Here is a 17,414-nt window from a genome sequence, read left to right as displayed (position 1 = left end):
GAATGGCTAAAATTAATAGCTAAGGAAACAACCAATGTTGGCGAGGATGTGGAGAAAGGGGGACCCTCTTACATTGTTGGTTGGGATGCAAGCTGGTGCAGCCATTCTGGAAAACAGTAGGAGATCCCTCAAAAAGTTGAAAATAGAGTTACCCTATGACCCAGCAATTACACTACTGGGTATTTAGCCAGAGGATACAAAAATAGTAATTTGAAGGAGCACATGCACCCCACTGTTCATAGCAGCAATGTCCACAATAGCCAAACTATGGAAAGAGCCCAGATGTCCATTGATGGGTGAATGGATAAAGATGTATATATATGCAATGGAATATTCCTCAACCATCAGAAAGAATGAAATCTTGCCATCTCTAATGACATGGATGGAAATGGTATTATGCTAAGTGAAATAAGTCAGAGAAAGTCAAATACCAGATGATTTCACTCATATGTGGAATATAAGAAGCCAAACAGATGAATATAGGGGAAAGGAAGGAAAAGTAAAATAAGATAAAAATGGAGAGAGAGGCAAACAATCAGAGACTCTTAACTCTAGGAAACAAACAGGGTTGTTGGAGGGGAGGCGGGTGGGGGAAAGGGATAGTTGGGTGATAGGCATTAAAGGAGAGCACTTGATATATGTAATAACACTGGGTGTTATATGCAGCTGATGAAAAACTAAATTCTACCCCTAAAACTAATAATACACCATGTGTTAACTAAATTGAATTTACATTTAAAAAAGTCTTAAGCAACCATCATAATGAATATACTGAATGTTTTCCCACTGAAGGAAAAGGTGACAATGGCGTTCACTGCCATTGCTGCCATTTTGCATTGTGTTAAGATTCTAGCTGGTGCAATGAGGAGAAAAAAGGTATTGAGGTTGGAAAAATAAAACATTTGTAGATGACATGTTGGAGTACCTAGGAACTTCAGAGGAACATTTGAACTATTAGAAATTATAAGTGGATTATCAAGATTGTTGACTATAAGGTTAATACAGAAAGATCAGTGATGATTACATATGCTTAGTTAAAAAACAGAATAGAAAATCCACTTATGTAATCAAAAAATCATCAGAGTAGATCTTGAAATACCTGAAAGTTGTTCAAGACCTCTATACTGAAAATAAAACGCATTTCTGCGAGAAATTAAATAAGTGGAAGACGTCAGTTTTGTGCATATTGAACCACAGATTCAGTGAATTCTCAGTCAAAATCTCAGCTCACAGTTTGGGTGGAAATTGATGAATGGCCAAGGCAATAATGAAGAAAAAATAAGAAAGCTGGAGAACTGATACTGCAAGATACAGAGGCTTAATATAATACAGCTACAGAAATTAGCACAGAGTTGTATTGGCCCAAGTATAGACACATAGAAAAGAGGGGTGCCTGGGTGGCTCAGTGGGTTGGAGCCTCTGCCTTTGGCTTGGGTCATGGTCCCGGGGTCCTGGGATCGAGCCCCACGTCAGGCTCTTGGGTTTTCCTCCTTTCTCTCTGCCTGCCTATCTGCCTACTCGTGATCTCTGTCTGTCAAATGAATAAATAAAATCTTTTAAAATTTTCTAAAAAAATAGTCTGTTGCTTATCCATTTGGGAAAAAATGAACCTAGATGCCCATTGCACATCACACATGGAAATTATAATCAGATATCTAAAAGAAATCATAGAATATTTTCATAAACTTAGGATAGGTGATACTTTTTAAGACACAAAAAGCATAACCGTATAGGAAAAGATAGATAAATTTGATTTAATTAAAATGAATAATTTCTGTTTCTCAGAGACCTCCCCAAAGAGTAAAAAGGTGATGGGTATTTGTAATATGTATTTAAATGAGAATGTCGATTCAGAATACTGTAAAGAATGTGTGTAGTTCAAGAGCAAAAAAGGAAGTCTGTCTAATAGGCAGAGTTGAACAGATGCTTTGTAAAACTAGATATTAAAATGGGCAATAAATATATGGAAGGGTGCCCAATGTAATTACTTATCAAATGCAAATTTAAGATATTAAAGTATACCTGAAAATGAAAAAGAGTAACTGTATATAGTTTTGGCAAGTATTGGAAGTAATCGAAACTCTTATATTGCTGGTGGAAGTGAAAACTGGTGCAAGTTAAATATGTTTGGGAGTGCCTACAAAAGATAAACATAAACATAACTTCTGGCACAGTATTTCCTCTTTTTAACATATGCCAAATAGAAATTAATGCTTATGCCAACAAAAGACATCTGTAAGAATCTTCATGGCAGATACATGTATACATGCACACACACACATATATATATACACATAAATATATGCCAAAAATATTTGGATAACAACCCGCCAGTAGAATGAGTATATAAATCAAGTCATACAGTGTATTATGCAGCAGGTTTTTTTTTTTTTTAAGAAACAGACATACAGCAATATGGAGGAATCTCAGAAAATGATAGTGACAGATACAGAAGAGTATGTTCTATTCATTTAACCCTGTGTATAAGTTGAGAAGCCGTGAAAGTAATCCATGGTGATAGAAGTCAGAATGGTGGTTACCTTTAGGAAAGGTGTACTGCCTTGGAAAGTATGCAAAGGAGGCTTCTTAGGCCCTGATCTGGATAGTGATCACTCAGGTGTATATGTATATAAAAGTTCAAGATACACATTGACGATTTGTAGCCTTGACTTTGTAAGTCCTACATCATTTTGAACAAATAACCCATGAGGAGTACTGCCGTTTATTCTTTCTATTCACCAGGACCACTATTTAGCTGTCATTGCTTTGTGTATCAATTCATTCAACTCTTCCTAAATAATACTTGTGGAGTTCTCTCCTTCTCATCACTGCCCACTCATTTGACAGGTCTTATGGTGGTAACTCTAGCTCCCAGCATGATGATGACCCTGGGTTGCAGTTGGAGAACAGTCTTTGATTAACCTTAAACACAAATGTAGAGAGTAGACTATCTCTTCTTTTCCTCACAAAGCCTGGTTCTCAAACTGTACTCTTGTTGACTCCTTTCCTCTTACAAGGGATAACTGATCAACTATTCAGATATCTTGCCGTTTCTTAGAAGGTGCGCACATGCAGTTTTCTTCCATAAGCTGTCTCCACACAAAGAATTTTAAGTTGCTTTTCCTTTTCCATTTATTTTTTGTGACTCCTCCAAAATTCTCTCAGTTTTATTAAACTTAAGGCTTAATGCTTAGGAAATGTACAGACATTGATTTGAAATGTTTTAAAAGATTAAATTATGAAGTTCTGGCTTCATAAATGGATTGCCAAATGGTGGAAGTCAACAAGAAAACAGTTTGATTCATTCAGTGTCTGGATGTGAAGTGATTGTTTTGGACTTGAGTAAAAGGAGACTTTAGAATGTGAGGAATAGAGGGGCACCTGGGTGACTCAGTGGGTTAAGCCTCTGTCTTTGTCTCAGGTCGTGATCTCAGGGTCCTGGGATCTAAGCTCTCTGCATCAAGCTCTCTGCTCAGGGAGCCTGCTTCACCCTCTCTCTCTGCCTGCCTCTCTGCCTACTTGTGATCTCTCTCTCTCTGTATCAAATAAATAAATAAAATCTTTTTTTAAAAAAGTGTGAGGAGTAGAGGTTTAGATGTATTCATTAGAAAAGAATGATTAAAAATAAAGGTAAATGAGGAGTGTTTTTAACTCCAAAAATTTTGTTAAGATCAAGTAAGCTAATGTAGATGTAAGCAAAGAAATAATGAAGAAAACATTAGTGAAACAAAAAACAAAATTGAGTTGCCTAAGAAGTCAGAAGCTGGTTACAAAGACCAATAAAAGAAATGTTTGGCAAATGTGATGAAGAAAAAGCATAAATGGGATCAAGAGTGAAGAGAAAGCATAATTGCAGATATAAAAGAATTTATCAGATTTTAAATCCTATGTAAAAAGGACAATTTTGAGGAAACTATAAATTATCAAAATTGACCCAAGAAGAAGTAAAAGCCTGACATTGACCAATAATCGTAAACAAAATAGAAGTGTTATTCAGGGCTTTTCTCTTGAAAAAGACACTGGTCAAGCAAGTTTTAACAAACTTTCAAAGAGGATTAACTTTCATCTTATTTCAGATCATAGATATGGGAAATTTTGCATTTAATTTTGTAAGATTAATGCAGTTTTGATACTACAGTCAAGTAAAGCTTAAGGAAAAATTTATAGGCTAGTCTTACATATGTACATTAGTTGCCAAAATCTTAATTAAATTTCATAGTATTTAAATCCAGCCATACAGTAAGACTGAAGGTCAAGATGAGCTCATCCCAAGAATTTAAGGGTATTTCAGTATTAGACAAATTGTTCAATGTAATTCACTATAAAGACAGATTTAAGGAGATACACTCCCAAGGAACCTCTCACATACTGTTATAATGCTTTCGTAGAAAATTAGGAATAGAAAGAAATGTAACTAATTTGATGATTATTCTCTGTCAGGAGCTTACAGTAAACATAATTTATGTTAAAACATGCCACGTGTCCTTTTTTAAATTCAAGGATAAGAGAAAAATGTCTGCTATCACCACTGTTACAGCAATGTGGAAGTAAAAAGAAACACAAGAAATAAAACCTAACATGCCAGAGCATGCCACCTTGCGCACGATATGGTTGTTTAGAATCTAGAGTCAAGAGAATCAACTCTGGCAAAGTGGGAACAAAGTGAGAGATCTTCAGTCTCATCCACATTTGCAGCACGAGTATTTAAGTTCAAACTATAGTTCTAGCAGGCTTTTTTTTTTTTTTTTTGAGATTTCCAAAATCTCTAGGTTATTTCTGTATTTGAAAGTGCATTTAGGGGCGCCTGGGTGGCTCAGTGGGTTAAGCTGCTGCCTTCGGCTCAGGTCATGATCCCAGAGTCCTGGGATCGAGTCCCGCATCGGGCTCGCTGCTCAGCAGGAAGCCTGCTTCCCTTCCTCTCTCTCTGCCTGCCTCTCTGCCTACTTGTGATCTCTCTCTGTCAAATAAATAAATAAAATCTTTAAAAAAAAAAAAGAAAGTGCATTTAATTGTGCATTTGAGGAACTTTCACTTAGTCTTCAATTGGAAATGATTAATCTGTAATTATATTTACTGTACAATGACATACTCCAGAGACAAATGTGAGAAGAATCTAATAGAATTCTACAAAGAACTTCTAAACAACAAAATGCTCATTTTAAAACCATATGCTTGTAGATTGACATCCATATTTCATATTCCAAGATGAAAAACATAAAATCTCATTAGAGATCATAACCAACACATGAACATTTTCAATTTATTTTGATTATAGGGAACACCAACTTTGAACTTTAAGGAAATGTCCCTTCTCCTAAAGAATTCCATTCTTCTAATTAGTAGACCTGTGTTAACAAAAAAGTACTAAATTATTACTGTTATTTTTAAATTTTGTCAATAAAAAATTGTGTGTGAAAATTTGTTTTCTCTCTTGTTATATAGGTACCTGTACAATAGCCTTAAGTTTCTTCCTGGCCTACAAAACCTAAAATACTTACTGTTTGGCTTTTTGCAGAAAAAAAGTTGTTGATCTTTACTCTAACCAGTCAATGTTATTTTAAAAGATTCAACTTTTATTGCTAGATTCTCCATTTCTGCCATTTCTTTCCTCTTTTTCCACCTTTTTTCCTTGTCAGATCTTCCCTATATCACACATATGTAGCAATAACACAGTCATAAGTAGCTCCACCATGTCTTGATATAATATCCTTTTGCATGAGTTTGTTATGCACACTTGCTCACTTACCTGTATAAACTAAGAGGAGACATGGTGGCATTTGGAAAGTACCAAGTGCCTAGTTTGAGAGAGAGTCAGGGTCTAGGATTTGGAGCAAACTGAAACAGGTATTAGGTAGAGAAATTAGAACACATTAGGTACTTAGAATATTTATTGTCAATTAAAATGCATGCTGTTGCTCTATAACAAAGATGCTGTGATGAGTATAGGTAGACTGAACCAGGTCCATCAGTATGAAAATGGCTGTGATGATTCTCCTTTCATGAGCTCTGGCTTTGTCACTTTCCCATTGTACCTTGCCAAGTCAGGGACTTCACATACCATACATCAGCTCACAGAGTCATTCTTGACTTCTATGTAGGTAGGTGTTTCTCCATAGTCTCATACGAGCAGTTTTCAAGCTCTCTTCTGTTTGAGGAAGTTTTTTTTCCCCTTCTTTTCTCACTTAAGAGGACTTACTGTAGATACAATTATGATGGTAAGTCGATATCCATGCAGTTGTATAAGAAAACAAATTATGCGTTTTTGTTTCTTGAGTATGAATTTCCTTGTGTACTTTCAAGATTTTATTTATTTATTTAACAGAGAGAGCACAAGCAGACAAAGGGAGAGTGAGAAGCAGGCTCCTCACTTAGCAAACAGCCTGATGCAGAGCTTAACCCCAGGACCCTGAGGTCATGACCTGAGCTGAAGGCAGATGTGTAACCCTTTGAGCCACCTAGGCACCCCTCAGGAAAGTTATTTTAACTCTTCATTTTTAAGGCCTAATTATAGCATTAAGATGATTCAGCATTTACTAATTATTGTAGATTATGCTATGCCTAGTGTGTTTTCGGCAGTCTGTTCTTGGTGCATTTTGAAGTCTTGATACTTTCTGTTTTCCTGAGAGAAGCTATGTAAAGTATACTTACCAAGCTATTAAACCACATATGATTTGAGGGAGGAAATATTTCTTTTGCCTTTATGTTTATTTTCCAATTTGATATGTTTAGTGACCTAAAGATTTATTTTTAAATGTAGTCATTTTAATTTTTTTCTATTGCCCATGTCTTTCAGCTCCTAGAGATAATTCGTTATTGCTGCTGCGAGCAGAGTTATATTTAACCATGAAGAACTACGAGCAGGCTCTCCAGGATGCCAATGCAGTTTGTCAGAATGAACCTCTCTTAACTAAGGTATCTGACTAAAGTGTTTGTTGGCTTTGGAGATAATAAATGTAAGTTTATGGGATTTTCTTAAGAATAAACTAGTGATTGTGATTAGGTACCTACACACAGTGTTCATTTCCTTCATGATAGTAGTCTAAATGTAGCAATCCACTTCGTAATAAGCCAACTCAGTTTAAAAGACCAAAAAGTCTCCCAAATGGATTTAGTTAAGAAACACTACTGGGTATTTACCCCAAAGATACAGAGGTAGTGAAAAGAAGGGCCATATGCACCCCAATGTTCATAGCAGCAATGGCCACAATAGCCAAACTGTGGAGAGAGCCAAGATGCCCTTCAACAGACAAAACGAATGGTTAAAGAAGATGTGGTCTGTATACTTAATGGACTGTTACTCAGCCATTAGAAAGGATGAATGCCCAACTTTTGTATCAACATGGATGGGACTAGAGGAAATTATGCTGAGTGAAATAAGTCAAGCAGAGAAAGCCAATAATCATATGGTTTCACTTACTTGTGGAACATAAGGAATAACATGGAGGTCATTAGGAGAAGGACAAGGAAAGTGAAGGAGGGAGCATCAGAGGGAGAGATGAACCATGAGAGACTGTGGACTCTGAGAAATAAACCGAGGGTTTTAGAGGGGAGGGGGATGGGGGTTAAGTGAGCGTATGGTGGGTATTAAGGAAGGCACATATTGTATGGAGCACTGGGTATCATATGTAAACAATGAATCTTGGAACACAACATCAAAAACTAATGACGTACTGTATGGTGACTAACATAACACAATAATTAAAAAAGAAAAATAGTTTAGATTACTTTTAGGAGATATTTAGCTGAATAATATGACTTTTTAATAAGTGAATATATAAACACAATGATAAAATTGTATAAATTTGTAAGCAAAGGGGAAATGTTTAAAATTACACTTTAGTAAGTTCCTATAATAATCATGATTAACAGTTGGGCCCTAATATGCATGGAACATATATATGTTGTTAGTGAAAGGTAAGTGTTTTGTATGTATTTTGGGATAATTTTAGCCTATGTTGGAAAGGTTTAATATTGCTTTCTGTGATGACACAAAATAAAGTTTGTTAATATAAAAATGATAGCTGAGGAGTGCCTGGGTGGCTCAATGGGTTAAGCCTCTGCCTTCAGCTCAGGTACTGGGATCGAGCCTCACATCGGGCTCTCTGTTCAGCAGGGAGCCTGCTTCCCTCTCTCTCTCCATCTGCCTCTCTGCCTACTTGTGATCTCTCTCTGTGTCAAATAAATAAATAAAATCTTTAAAAAAATAAAAAGTTTAAGTTGTCGCTGAGGATTAAAAAGACAAATAATGATAGTTGTAGCTTTTTCATGAATCTCTGGATTTATAAAACCCAAAAGAGATTTTAAAGTTTTAAAGAACTCGTAATGAAATTAACATGGATCACATGCTGTATTAGCTAGTACGTAAAAATATTTTGTTCCTCTGTATTTTTTTTGTTTTAGAAACATTGAAGAGGCATTAACTCATGTTAATAGAAAAGATGCTCTTCTTTCCTTCCTTCTATCCAACCTTCCCCTCTTTAAAACAAAATGTTTTCAGCTTAGATTGAGTGTTAAATTGGAATTGGGGATTAGCCCAAAAATGGGAAACAAATGTTTGTTGGACCAAGCCCAGAAATCTGTTTTTTTGCTTGTTTGCTTCACTAAAAACACTTTCTCCTCCTCTTTCTGATAACTTTTTCCTGTTCCTTGATCTATTAATCTTCTGAGTTGATTTCTGTCAGTAATGATTGAGCCTTAATTGTTATGAATTATAAGTTTAGTATTTCTGACTGACAGTAGACCCGTATTGTCCTGTGAGGCTTGTTTCTTCTCCACAATATTGATTCTTTGAGCTAAAAACTTGGCAGTGTGTCTGTGATGAAAGATAGACTTAGATATTACAAAGTTACATAGATAATTTTAACTGTAAGAGAGCCAGAAAATGAGTAACTAGTTTTGGGGATTTGGATTATGTCTTTAGGGTTTATTGCAAATCTGTGGACCTGAATTCTTGATAAGTGCCTAGTGAAAAACAACGTTAATAGAAGTATACCCTAATAAATCAATTTAAGATAATGAAGGATAGAAATTTGTTTCCAGGTTAATACTATAACTAAAGGATTAGGGCAGAAGTGACTTTGGAAAGTAAGTTGAAAGGACTGAGGGAAGGATGAAGTGTTTAACTGTGGTTGAGATGACGGAAGCACTTGTAGAACCAACTTTGAGTTTTCGGTTGGGGACTCCTATACCAGTGTGTTTTATCTAGGCAAAAACTGTCCTTTCAAGCCATCCATCATGGCTGATACTGATTCAAAGCTTTTGGTGCAAATGGAGATAAATAAACCAGTACTAACAAAATATTTGCCCATATGAGAAATACAAGCAGGCATGTAAGTTTGATTTTATCCAAATGGGTAAGCATACCTGTGCTTTTTATTTTATTTTAAGATTTTATTTATTTATTTGAGAGAGAGACAGTGAGAGAGAGCATGAGAGGGAGAAGGTCAGAGGGAGAAGCAGACTCCCCGTGGAGCTGGGAGCCGCATGTGGGACTCGATCCCAGGATTCTGGGATCATGACCTGAGCCGGAGGCAGTTGCTTAACCATCTGAGCCACCCAGGCGCCCATACCTATGCTTTTTAACGCTCATGGAGTCCTATGCTGGTAATAAGTCTCAACAGATTTCAAATTATTGAAATCTTGAAGAGTATGCTTTCTGATAATAGAATGAAAAGAGTAATTGCTGACAATAAAACATTTAGGAAATCCTTAGATACCTGTTTTAATCAGATTACCTCTAAACAATCCATGGAATAAAGAAGAAATCACAAAGGAAACTAGGGAGTATTTGAAATCATTAGTAATAAAGGCACGTTACATCTAATTAGTCATATGCAGCTAAGCAATTCTTTGAGGAAAATTTATAACAATTGTAAATGATTAAATAAGTAAGGTCTCAAAAGAGTGATCTGTTTCCTCCTTAAAAAACTAAGAAAAGAAGAGCAAATTAAAAGTAGAAAGAAAAAAATAGAAGAGCTAAGAGTCAATAAATAGAAAACAAAAACAATAAAGAAAAGTCAATGAAACAAAACCTATTGTTTTGAAATGATCAGTGAAATTGATATACTTCAGATTAATCAAGAAAAAAGAGAAAAGATACAGATTACTAATATCAGGAATAAGAGGAGCTATCACTAAAGATCCCACAGACCTTAAAAGGGTAAAAAAAAGGAAAAATTTTATGAACAACTTTATACCAATACATTCAACAACCTAGAATTAACAAAATCCTTGAAAGATACAAACTACCAGTGTTCATTCAAGAAAAAATAGAGAACCTCAATAAACTTATCACTCTTTAGAGAAACTGAAGTTGTAGTTAACCCCCCCCCCCGCCAAGATATCACGACAGATGGAATTACTGGTGAATTCTATCACACATTTAAGGAAGAAACAATGTCAGTCCTTCCAAGACTCTTCTGGAAAACAGAAGAAGAAGTAACACTTATTTTATGAGAATAGCATTATTATGATTAAAAAAATAACAGGCAAAAATATTAAAAAAACAAATTTAAACTGATATCTCTCATTATCTCATTTGAAAATAAATTTGTATGTATTGACAGAATGAAAAAAATGCAATAAATGAAGAAGATAAAGCACTTGATAAAACTGAATGCCCTTCATGTTAAAAACTTTGTATGAACTAGAAATGAGGGATTTCCTCAGTCTGATAACCATTATCTATGAAAACCCTTACAGAAAACATCATACTTGATGGTAGAGAATGGAATATCTTTCTGCTAAGACCAAGAAAAATAAAAGGTGTTTGCTTTTACCACTTACCAATAAGGTACTGGAGGTCCTAGACAGAATGGTAAAACAAAAACAAAAAAACAAAAAACAAAGATTAAAAAAAGAGAAAAGAAAAGAAATAAAAGGCATAAATAATAAAGAGGAAAGTGCAATACTGTCTATTCACAGTTGATATAATTGCTGGGGAATCTCAAGAAATTTACAAAAAGCTTGCAGGATATGAGGTGGTATGCATAAATGAAACTAATCATATTCTACTCACCAACAAGAAGCAATTATAAAAATGATATTTGAAAAATAATACTGTTAAAATAGTTTTTTAAAAATGACATATTTAGGGATAAAGTTAACGAAGTACCTACAAGATCTGTATACTGAAAACTACAAAACATTGCTGAGAGAAATTAAGTATCAGTAAATAAGTATAAATATGGACCATGTTCATGGATCAGAAGACTCAATGTTAACTAAAATTACAGATTCCCCAAATAAAAACAACACAGCCCAATTAAAATTCTGGTATTTTTCTTTGCAGATTTTGACAAATTGGCTTTAAAACATACATATATTTATGTATGTATATATTTCCACACATTTATGGAAATACAAGGGACAGAAGAGCCAAAACTATTTAAACAAATAAGAATGGAGTTGCAGGAAATACACTACCTGATACCAAGACTTACTATAAAGCTACAGTAATGAGACCTGTGTAAAACAGAAGACGGTACAGAAATACACCTACACATAAGTGGTGAATTAGTTTTTTACAATAGTGCAAAAATAACTCTACAGGGAAAGGATAATTTTTCAAGATTTTAGTAGGAGACAACTGAATATCTATTTGCCAAAAAAAAAAAAAAATGAACCTCAACCCTCTCTTTATATTGTATATTAAAATTAACACTAAATGAAGCATAGACTTAAGCATGTAGTCTATAACCATAGCATATCTGAATCAAAACATAAAAATCTCTGACAGTTTTTGTAAAGCAAAGATTTCTTAACCAGGACACAGGACAAATTGTGGGAAAAAAAAGGTAAATTGGTCTTCATCAAAACTGAAAACTCCTTTCTTCAAAAGATGCTACTACAAAAACAAAATGGCAAACAGAATGGGAGAAAATGTTTGCAAGACATATATCTGGTAAGCCATATATCATATATAGCACATATAAAGGACACTTACCAACTCAATCATAATGTAAATAACCCAGTTAAGTAATGGGCAGGGACAGATACTTCACTAAAGAAGACATAGGAATATCAACTGAACACATGAAAAGAGGCTCCACATGATTAGTCACTAGGAAAATTGCAAATTAAAACCTCAAGGAGATACCACTAAATACCAACCAAAATGGCTTAAACTTAAAAGATGGACCATACTAAGTGTGAATGAGGATATACAATGTGGTGGGAATGGGACAGCCACAATGGAAGACAGTTTCAGAAGTTTCTTTAAAGTTAAGCATACAGGGGTGCCTGGGTGGCTCCGAGGGTTAAAGCCTCTGCCTTTGGCTCAGGTCATGATCCCAGGGTCTTGGGATCAAGCCCTGCATCAGGCTCTCTACTCAGCAGGTAGTCTGCTTCTCTTCCTTTCTCTGCCTGCCTCTCTGCCTACTTGTGATCTCTGTCAAATAAATCTTTTTTTTTTTAAAAGACTTCTTAAGAAAAAATAGTTAAGCATACACTTCTTATGTGACCTAACAATCATGCTTTTAGATATTTTCCCAAGAGAAGTAAAAAGGTGTTAATGTGATATTTATAACAGCTTAATTCGTAATAGTCAAAGACTGAAAATAATCCATAGGCCCATCAACATTTAACAGAAGGTGTCAGCAAGATTGCAGACTAGGGGGGTCCCAACACTCATTTCCCCCACAAAATCAACAAAAACAATAAACAACTATAAAGCAATGAAAACAGCTCTGGACTACAGTAAAGCAGCAACAGCAGAAACTCTGTAGACCCCCAGAACTAAGGATGGCCGCAAAGAAAAGTGTAGGAAGTATTTTACCTCTGTCACTCCATCTCCCAGTCCAGAGGACTCTTTTAATCCTTATCATCACCATGAGCTTCTGCAGGCTTTGCTACTGAGGACCCCAATACTCTTAACCAATGCTGAACCCCGCTGATGGAGCTGCCCAGAATTCTGCCTCAGGGTCTCCTTCCCAGGGCTAGTGTTGTTGCTGTGGTGACACCTGCCCCCTGGAGTCCAAGTTACTGCCCTGCTCTCCAGGACTAGAATGCTACAGGGCCTCACCATCTACAGGAAGCAGAGCTGCCTCTGTGTTGTGGCCAACCCCCTCAGTCCTAAGCCTTGTCACTGACCCACCATTTCAAATCTGAGCTTCTGCTTCTCTGCACCCTGCATTCTGGGTCCTTTGACTTTGACCTGCTACCACTGGGTCAGGCTGCCATTGCTGTGTATCCCACCCCCTTGGTCCTGAGTTGGGGCTATGTAGCTGCTGTTGTGCCATCACTGGGGGCCATACAGCTGCTGCTCTGTACCCCACCCCCTGTGTCCTGAATTGGATACCTCTTTGCCCTGTTATCACTAGGCTATCTGCTGAGGCATCTCATCCCCCTAAACTCAAGTCACTGCAAGAAGGTCCAGAGACCCAGATGCCAGTTCCACAGGTGATCTGCACACACTCTTACACCTCAGATAATATCATCAGAGCTAAGGGAGTCTGTGACCCAGACCATGGGCTGAGGTAGTTTTGCATATCACTGAGCCTATGACCCCAGCTTCTCTGCTGCTGTGAATGCCAGCACACCATCACCAAAGGGGATCCTCTTGGCTAGAACTTAACACCCATGGACAACATAGAACAGGCTTTACCTGCAGGCTTTCCCTGCAGGCTTTCCCACCGAGGACTCCAACAGCCCTAGCCACCACTGCTATCACAGACACCCATAGGATACCCACAGTCTTGGGTGCTGAGTGTTCCCACAGCCTTCACCAGTGTTGGACTCCATTGCCAGATCTGCATGGAGACTATGCCACGGCACCCTAGCTAGCCTGTGCCCTTGCAGCCAACTTTAGAGGAAAGTCTTTCCCCCTCGAATCTACCTTGTCCAGACAGAAAACCAGTAAGGAAATAATGGACTTGGACTACATTTTAGGCCAAATAGCTCTGATAAATACATATAGGATATTCCATCCAAGAGCAGCAAAATATATGTTGTTTTCAAGAGCAAACAGAACATTCTCCAGGATGGTTGATATGTTAGGTCACCAAACAAGTCTTAACAAATTTAAGAAGATTGAAATCTTCTTATTAATTAAATCAAGTATTCTTTCCAGACAAAATGTCATGAAACTAGAAATAGTAACAGGAAGAAAGCTGGAAAATTCACAAATATGTGGAAATGAAACAACAGACTTCTAAACAACCAGTGAGTCAAAGAAGAAATCAAAGGAGAAATAAAACTTGAGACAAATGGAAATGGAAACACACATACCAAAACTTATGGGGTGCAGCAGAAGCAGTTCTAATAGGGAAGTTTACAACTACATTAATAAAAAACACTTTAAACAACTTAATCTTATTCCTCAAGTAACTAGAAAAAAAAAACTAAGCCCAAATTTAGCAGAAGGAATAAAAATTAGAGCAGAAACAAAATAGAGACTAGAAAGACAACAGAAATGATCAATGAAACTACGAATTGGTTTCTCGAAAAGATAAACAAAACTGACACACCTTCTGCTAGACTAAGAAAAAAAGATGACTCAAAAGAACGAAATTATAAATGGAGGAAGCATTACATCTGATGCCACAGAAATACAAAGGATTGTAAAGGACTTTGAATAATTATATGCCAGCAATTGACATAACTTCAAAGAATGGGCATAAATTCCTGGAAACGTACAACTTACTAAGACTTATGAAAATATAAAAAATCTGAACAGACCAGTAATGAGCAAGGAGATTGAATCAGTAATCAAAATCTCCCAAAAAATAAAAGCCCAGGACAAATGGTTTCACAGGTAAATTCTACCAAACATTTAAAGAAGAACTAATACCAATCTGTCTCGAACTCTTCAAAGAACTCAAGAGGAAGGAACACTTCCAGACTCATTTTATGAGGCCAACATTACCTTTATCCTGAATCCACATAAGGACACTCCAAGAAAAGAAAATTGAAGGCCAGTATCTCTGATGAACATAGATGCAAAACCCTCAACAAAATACTAGCAAACAGAATTCAGGAACATCTTAAAAGAATTGTATACCATGATCAAGTGGATTTATTGCTGGGATGCAAGGATGATTCCACTGTTGCAAAGTAATCAATGTGATACACCACATTAACATAATGAAGAATAAAAATCTTATGGTCATCTCAATAGATGCAGAAAAAATATTTGACATAATTCAACATCCTATCAGATAAAAACTGTCAATGAATTAGCTGTAGAAGGAATATTCTTCAACATAATTAAAGTTATATGTGCAATCCCACAGCTAACATCATACTCAACAGTAAAAAGTTAAAAGCCTTTCCTCTAAGATCAGGGATAAGATAAGAATGCCCTCTCTTACCACTTCTGTTCAACATAATACTGGAGAAGTCCTCACCACAGCAATTTGGCAAGAAAAGGGAGAAAATAAAAAGTATCCAATCAGAAAGGAAGAAGTAAAATTATCTGCTTGCAAATGACATGGTTTATATATAGAAAACCCTGAATACTCAACCAAAAAACTGTTGGAACTAATCAATGTATTCTCTAAAGTTGCAGGACACAAAATCAGCATTCCAATACACTAACAACAGACTATCTGAAGAGAAATTTAGAAAGTAGTCCCATTTACAGTAACATCAAGAATAAAACAAAATAGCAAAAAATTTAGCCAAAGAGTTGAAAGACCTGTATACTGAAAACCATAAGACATTGAAAGAAGTTGAAGAAGCAAATAAATGGAAAAGTATCCTGTGTTCTTAGATTGGGAGAGTTGATGTTAAATTGTCCATACTGCTCAAAGCAATCTACAGAGTCAATGTAATTCCTTTAAAAATTCCAATGGGATTTTTCAAGGAAGTAGAAAAAACTATTCTAAAATTCATAGGGAAGCACAAAAGATCCTTAATAGCCAGAGCAATCTTGAGGAAGAAGAACAGAGCTGGAAGCATCACACTTCCTGATTTCAAATTATGTTGAAAGTTACAGCAAGCAAAACAGTATGGTACTGGCATAAAAATAGCCACACAGACCAAGAAAACAAAATTTAAAGCTATAAATACACCTATGCGTATATAATCAATTAATCTTATACCAAGGTGCCAAGAACATAAAGTGAGAAAAGGATTTCTTCAATAAATGGTGTTAGGAAAACCGGATATCCATATGCAAAAGAATGAAACTGGGCTCCTACCTTATACCACAAAAATGTGCTTGGTTTAAAGACTTAAATGTAAAACCTGAAACTGTGAAACTCCTAGAAGAAAACAGGGAAAAATCTCCTTGAGATTGGCCTTGGCAATGATTTTTTGATGTGATCCCAAAAGCACAGGTACCAAAAGCTAAAATAAACAAGTAGGAGTGTATCAAACTAAAAGTTTTTGCACAGCAAACAATAAACTAAAAAGGTAAGCAATGGAATGGGAGAAAATATTTGCAAACCATATGTCTGAGAATGGACTAATAGCCAGAATATATGAAGAACTCCTCCAACTCCATAGCAAAAATTGAATAGTGAGATAGACAAAGGTCCTGACTAGACATTTTTTCCAAAGAAGATCTACAAATAACAGGTCCATGAAAAGGTGCTCAACATCACTAATCAAAGATGCAAATCAATACCGCAATGAGCTAGCACCTCACAACTTGTTAGAATGGCTAGTATCAAAAAGACAAGAGATAACAAATGTGGGCAGTGATGCGGGGGAAAGGATACCCTTGTCTTCTGTTAGTGAGGATGTAAATCGGTACAGCCATTATGGAAAACTGTATGCAGCCCCTCCTCAGGTAAAAAATGGAACTACCATATGATCCGGTAGTCCCACTTCTAGGTATATAGAGGAATGAAGTCAGTATAGCTACACTCAGTTAACAGATAGCTACACTCCCATGTTCATTATGGCATTATTCCCGGTACCCAAGATATGGAAACAACCTAAGTGTGGCCAGTTTAAGAAGGTGTCATACACACACACACACACACACACACACACACACACACACACACAGGAATATTATTCAGCCTTTAAAAAGAAGGAAATTCTGTTATTTCCAACAATGTGGATGAATCTGGCAGGTACTGTGCTAAGTGAAAGAAGCCAGACAGGAGATAAATACTGTATAGTATTTGTCAAACAAAAAGTGATTTCATAGAAACCAAACAGAACAGTGATTGCCAGGGCCTGGAGGGAGGGGAATATGGGGAGATGTAAGTCAAAGGGTACGAAGATTTTGAGGATCCAATATATAGCATGGTGACTATAACTAATAATGCAGGATTACATACTTAAAATTTTTCAAGAATACATACTTGAAATTTTTCAGAGTAGATCCTCACTGCAAAAGAAGGAGGGGAGGAAGGAAGAAAGGAAAGAAGTATGTGAGGTGGTGGGTGTGTAATTACCTTGATTGTGGGAATCATTTCACTATGTATGTGTATATCAAATCATCATGATGGATGCTACATTTT

At 36.2% G+C, this 17,414-nt stretch overlaps 1 protein-coding gene across 1 annotated transcript in view; it reads left to right on the top strand.

The window, feature by feature from the left end:
• The window catches only part of LOC125109744 (LON peptidase N-terminal domain and RING finger protein 2-like), a 40,706-nt gene that overhangs the window by 3,657 nt on the left and 19,635 nt on the right, over positions 1-17,414 (top strand). Inside the window, exon 2 of the mRNA XM_047746902.1 lies at positions 6,794-6,912. Within this exon, the coding sequence (XP_047602858.1) occupies positions 6,794-6,912 (119 nt within the window). The remainder of the gene's footprint in view (positions 1-6,793; positions 6,913-17,414) is intronic.

The sequence above is a fragment of the Lutra lutra genome, chromosome 9 (genome assembly GCF_902655055.1).
Source record: "Lutra lutra chromosome 9, mLutLut1.2, whole genome shotgun sequence".
NCBI lineage: Eukaryota > Metazoa > Chordata > Mammalia > Carnivora > Mustelidae > Lutra > Lutra lutra.
This window is presented reverse-complemented; position numbering and strand designations above follow the sequence as displayed.